Source organism: Theobroma cacao, chromosome 1 (genome assembly GCF_000208745.1).
Source record: "Theobroma cacao cultivar B97-61/B2 chromosome 1, Criollo_cocoa_genome_V2, whole genome shotgun sequence".
In the NCBI taxonomy this organism is placed as follows: domain Eukaryota; kingdom Viridiplantae; phylum Streptophyta; class Magnoliopsida; order Malvales; family Malvaceae; genus Theobroma; species Theobroma cacao.
The window spans coordinates 26,021,555-26,027,866 of NC_030850.1; the positions used below are offsets into that span (position 1 = coordinate 26,021,555).

Sequence of the window (6,312 nt, forward strand, 5' to 3'; positions counted from 1 at the left end):
TTTTAAACAAGAGATTATACTTCCGTCAATAAATCAAATGTTCGAATATTTATTGAAACAAAATTTAATGATGAAATAATTTCATTATTACTATAATATTTTTCATGACACTTTTATTTCATAATCACGATGTTTTTGTTCAAAGAATTTGGCAAACATTAATATATATGTTTTATAACACAAATAATAATATGCTTGAAGTTATATAATAAAATATAAATATTTAAAAAGTTAAAAAATATATTAATTACATCTTGAGATATAAATTTTGTAATTATAAACAATTATGTATTTTAAATTATGAAAGCATGAAAAAATATAACATCACCTAATCCATACTTAAAAGATAACATCGAATCCCCTTCTCCAAATTCAAAAAAATAAAAATAATATAACGACTGTCCTTAGCATGGACGTTGTAACTTGCATGCAGTAGAATTCTCTAGGATGTTGACCTGGACTGCACAAAGCATAAATTGAATTGCCAGAGCTGCAAGTTTCTGAAAAATATTATAAGATCAAAACAGCCTCATGTCGACAAAACAACATGAAGGGCATGGAAATCTTTTGAGATCCAATACATTTTTTTTGTCAAATATATAGGAAATCTTCGAACGCCAACCATCTGCAATAATTTGATACTATCTTGATTCATAAATATCGAAACTGGGGAACAACAACCCGCTTCTGTACATCATCATTCAACCCCTGCCGCTTTTTATACAATTGTACACTGTCATAGCTTCTATGATACAGTTCCGAAAACCTAACCTTAGAAACATAAACCTATCTTTCACTTCTCTTTCAAGGTGCCGGGCGCAAGGACCAGATTTAATTCTTTAGACTGCACAATCGATGCCTAATTGGCTATGCACGAGTTAGCTGATCCCAAGAGGTGTCAATATCAAAGAAGAGCATACCAGTATCAAAAGATATATGTTCAGGGGACGGTGCACTAAGTTCTGCAGTTACAGAACCTTCAGGAATGGAGTGGTTATCAAAAAATAAGCTATCAAGCTCGTAATATGATTTATCTCTCTCATTTACCTCCTTGAATATTTCTTCCTCATTTGTGGGCCCTGTTGTTTGAAGCTGCAAGTGATCAACAGAAGATTTTTGATTGCTCTGGCTGATGTTGTTGACCCAATTGAAGTCAAAATCTGAAAAACCATAATTTGTGGCAGGTTGATTTAGATTCTGAAGCTGATTGGCATCTTGGTGTTCATTTGACTGGGGAACAAACTGACTATATAGTGAGGATTGGGAGGGTGCTGAGTTTGTAAAGACACTATCCATGCTAGGCTGCGAGGAGCTCTGATGTGTATATGCTCCCAAATTTGAGCCAGAACAAACATTAGACCAGCCAATGGGATTCCCATCATTTGATGTTGTAACTGAAGCAGGGTTTTGTTGATAATGTGATCCATGAGCAGAAGTAATGTTTTCTGATGGAACATACGCAGTTCGGTTCATTGCTGAGGTGATTCCAGTGTCAAGTCTTTTGGACATTGTGTTGGAAGAGACAAATTGGGAACCCAAGTTACTAAGCTTAACACCTCGATCCCTTCGAATAACAGTATTATGCACACCTAGCAACTGCTGTGAAACTGAACGTGACTGCATTGTGTTTTTATTTAAAGCATGTCGGCTACCCACACTTGGGTTATATGGGTTCCCATACCTGGTGGAGGAAGAACAAGAGCGAATTATAGATGGCCTTGGGACATGATTTTGTGGTATGCAGTTCCCAGCAGCTCGAGTTGAAGTCAGCCTAGAAACTTGACTTTGCGATGTCAACCTAATAATGTCATGACGCGAAGCTTGGTTAAGCTGGGGCACTGCTGTGGGGTGAGATGTGACAGCAGCCTTTGAAACTGAAACTGGCACGGGAACATTTCTACCAAGCCTGAAATTCTTCCGCAGAGTCTTCCACATCTCCTCTTTATCAGTGGCATGACAATGATCACTTTTAGAAATACCCGAGTACCAATAACTACATGGCGCACGCATGTCGCAAACAAAGCAATGGCACTGCATTTCAAGAGGACACACTAAATTTAAGAGCACCCAACTCTGCAATAGAGCAGCAATCAACCATCTCAAAAGTTCTCCAAAAAAGAAAAATTTACCAGTTCACAGTGCTGTTCATGTGAGGTTGAACTGAAAGGAAATTTAGCACAATCATGCCGTGGATGGGGGAAATCTCTGCAAGCAATCTGCAACCAGATCAAATGGAAAAATAAGAGCTATCAGAAATTGGTGCTCATGAGATAACAGACTTGAATATGTAAAGCAAGAAGAAAAAAAAGTAAGTTCACCGTCAAAAGTTATGCAGCCAGCACGTAAATGACCCTAAGATCACTCAGCCCAGATATCCCACGACAGAAAATTCTGAGCCTCATTAATACTTCCAATTTTTTGAGATTTCAGCAGCAAGATAAACCATTTGCTCTATGTTGATATCAATAAAACAGATATACCATGCACCTAAGATCACCTGAGCACAAAGACAGTGTTTCTTTTTGGTTCTCAAAGCAGTTATTCTCTTGCGGCAACTTCAGCCCTGTAATATTTGCTATTAGGAAAAACGAGCTATCTTCATATCTCCTCTCTCTCCAAAAACTAGTGATCTAGTTCTTGCAAGAGGGAAGGACTAAGGCACATTTTCTCACTGCACCAGATGATAATAGTTTTGCAAAGGCCCAGTCCTCACTTTGCCATTCATGTTGGCACTTACGGCACAACAATGAACTCATGACGAAAGTCCTTTAGCAGGTTGAAAGAGCGAGTAAATGCATATCATAACTCTAAACTACGTGAACATTCAAGAATGCTGGAGCTAAAAACATTAAAAAAATAAATAAATAAAACACATCAACTGATTCAATGACAAAAAAGACAAAAAAAATTACAACAAAAGAAGTTAAAAAGATTACCAAAAAAAGTGATAAAAAAATAATAATTACCTGTCCTTTTTGGCCGACAATAAGCAATTCATCGGAATCCTCTTGGGGATCGTTAATATCGGACAACGCCTTATCCGGGTCACCTTCCAAAACGACGCAATCATCATCATCGTCATCGACGACCTTCCTGACCGTCGAGTTACACGACTTTGACTTCTTAGGGTTGACCTCCCCGACCACCACGACCTCATCAGATTCGTCGAATCCCTTATCAACAGCTTCCAGAACTTCCGATAACCAATCGTAGTCGTCCGCTTTCGGATCCTCCCAAGCCGACGTCGCCTCATCGTCGTCGGAGCTGATGTCGAAAATCAACGGATTCGACTCCATAAAAAAAAAAGTTTAGGGTTTCTGTCCTTAAATGAAATAAATTATACTAATTTTTTCATTTGATGGAACTGTGAAGATTTTCTGATTTGAAAAGAAAAAAAAACAGGAGAAATCAAAAGGAATATAAGCGTTCGAACTCATGAAGAATTGAGAAGAATATGGGGATTTGGGGTTTCTTTCTATAAGTGAGAAAGAAGAAAGGAGAATTTCAGGGTTTAGGAACGAAATTCATAGAAAGTATCATGTGGGAACGTCAGGGTTTTTAAGGGTTTGTCTTTGGGTAGAAATTGAGGAAAACGAAGCAGTGAAGTGAACTCAGATGAAAAACTAGAAAAAGAGAAAGCAATCGGAGAAACAAAGGAAACTGAGCAGTTGTGTATTCCCTTAAGCAAAAAAAAAAAGGTCAGGGGTAAAAGTGGAATTTTAAGCTGTGAGAGATGGGGCTGGCGCATGCGCCCAACGGGCACCGTCCAGTTGCGCGAGCTCGCGCGGTAACGGATTCAAGGGTAGAACCGGAAATCAATGGTTGAGACTTTGGGTTTTCACTTGTCAATCTTCGCGGAAGCCGGTTTTGGGTCTTGCCTTGGACTCTAGATGAGGAATACCCCATTCCTTGAGATTGGGGAGTAATTTCGTGCTTAGACCAAATTCTGTTCAGGAGTTGCAATTGCATACTTTTTTTGTATGACTATGATGACTATCTTTACTTAAAAATAAAATGTGTAAATAGTTCGGTCAGTTCTATGTTAACAATTTTGAAAATAAAAGAATTTAATTTAATTTTTTTCAAAAATCAAATCCAATGAAGTTTTATAGCTAATTGAATCGATCAAATATCAAATTATTTCAATCGATTTTGAAAGATCTAACTCAAACAAATTTTAATAACATTTTTAATAGATTTATATTTAAAGAATATAATATGTTAATATATATATACATATAATAATTTAAATTTATATTAATTCAAATTCGATTTTTCAATCAGTTTGATTAAAAAATTTATCTATCTAAAATCGAACCAAATTGACCAAAATAATCAAACTTTAGAAATCAAACTCACTGATAAATGTTGTAATCGAATCGAGTTGATCTAAATCAATTTAATTCAATTCAATCAATTTTTTTGGCTTGAAATGATTTTACTCACCCTTACTCAAAAATCACTAATTATCCATGATCAAATCATGATGACGGGATAGATTTTGTTTTTTGCCTATCTATATATATAAAAAGTTGTCTCCAAATAGGTTAATTGGTTGACACCTATATAGCCTAATTATTTGACACATGGTGACTTAATTTGGGTTGAATTGAGGTTTATAGGGAGTTCTGGGTTGATTTTGTACTTTTTAGATTTATGTTCCTTAATACTTGACCCTTCATTGTTTTTTAGCTGTCTTTGTATCTTTGATCTTTTCTTCACTTTAAGTTAGTTGGGCCTTGCAGCATTGCACTGGCCTTTTTCTAGTGACAATAAATATGAACCCTTAACATTTTAATAAAAAAAAACTTGTTAAAAGTGAAACTCGAGTCTAACCTTGGAGGTAAATGATAGTCACCCTTTTGATATTAGGACAATTTCTTTTCATCTTTTTTGCCACATCATCCTATTCAAGGAGTTTCAACTGTAGTTTTTGTATTATTATTTGTAGCAGTTTGTTTTTGATTTATTGGATAATTAAAAGTTAGTTAAATTATGCAATTAGTTCATGCACTATATAAAAAATATGAATTTAGTCTTTGTACAATAATTTGTATAAATTGGATCCTTGTACTTTATTATTTTGTCAATTTCAATTTCTAACTTTAATATTGTTAAATTTCACTGTTAAATGTGTTGACATGACATTTTGACCAAGTTGACATGGCATTAATTAAGGTGATGTGCTGTTGACTATTTGATATTGAAATACCCTATACTTTGATATGGTGATAAATAAAGTTGATCAGATGCAAATTGATGTCAATTAAAATGTTTAAAAGTGATAAAAGGCGATTTGAAAGTCAAGTGAGGCATAATAAGGTATTTTGGGTACCACGGAGACAAGATAAAATTTTTAGAATAAAGTAATATTTTATTAATGAAATAATATTAAAATATTAATATTTAGCCAGATGTCGAAATCAGTCATGAAGAAGGATCATACGGTTGATCCAAGTGGGGGAGAAGATGACAAGCCCGACTCTATAAAAATATTTGTCATGAGATACATGTGAAGGATAGTATGTTTGCATGCTAAGAGAGCTCCGAAAAAATTTACAAAAGTCGGTATTATACCTAGAGGTATAACAAAGTTGATTTAAGCCTCGAACTAGATCAAATAGAGAATTTATGATGAAATTAAGAATTTTAAAGTCCCAGAATGGTTTAATATGGTGATTCGGAGTTTGAGGATCAATTTGGAGTCAAACCAAAATTTTCGTTATCTAGGGGTAAAATGGTCATTTGCCACCTGGGGACAAAATGAAAATTTTTAGAAAAGCTTTTTTGGCCCCATTTGACTTATTGGATTATGATTTGAGATTTAGAAGTGAAAAAATTTTAATTTCGGTATAATTTGGAGTATAGGGGTAAAATGATAATTTTATCATCATAGGGGCAAAACAGTAATTTTTCATCACCAGGATATTTTTCCAGCACATGGTCATCCCTTATCCTCATTTTGACCATTGACTAATTGTGTGGTGGAGATAAAAAGAATTAAAATTTTTAAAGTTTTAAAAACGGGCCAATGACATGATGCCATGTGTCATGTCTTTATTAATTTATTATTTTCCTTTTTAAAAGGCACAAAAATCAGCCCATCTTCCACCCCATGGCCGGCCAAACCAGCAAGAAGAGAGAGAAAATAAAAACAAAACTTTAGAGAGAGAAAATCAAAGAAAAAGTGTGAATTTTCAAGAAAATTAAGTGAAAAAGGTAAGATTTTTCTATTAAGCTTGAGTTTTCTTATTGCCAAGCATTTCTCCTTATTTTTCATGATTAAATTACATTGTTTTCATGATGAATTGA

General features: G+C 34.7%; 1 protein-coding gene across 1 annotated transcript; it reads right to left on the bottom strand.

Moving 5' to 3' along the window:
* LOC18613038 lies at positions 475 to 3,669 on the bottom strand. The gene is made up of 3 exons (XM_018114168.1): positions 2,967 to 3,669; positions 2,130 to 2,216; positions 475 to 2,031 (listed from the first exon to the last, which is right to left on the bottom strand). The coding sequence occupies exons 1-3, from the start codon at positions 3,294 to 3,296 to the stop codon at positions 868 to 870; spliced, it is 1,581 nt and encodes a 526-aa protein (XP_017969657.1). The 5' UTR covers positions 3,297 to 3,669; the 3' UTR covers positions 475 to 867.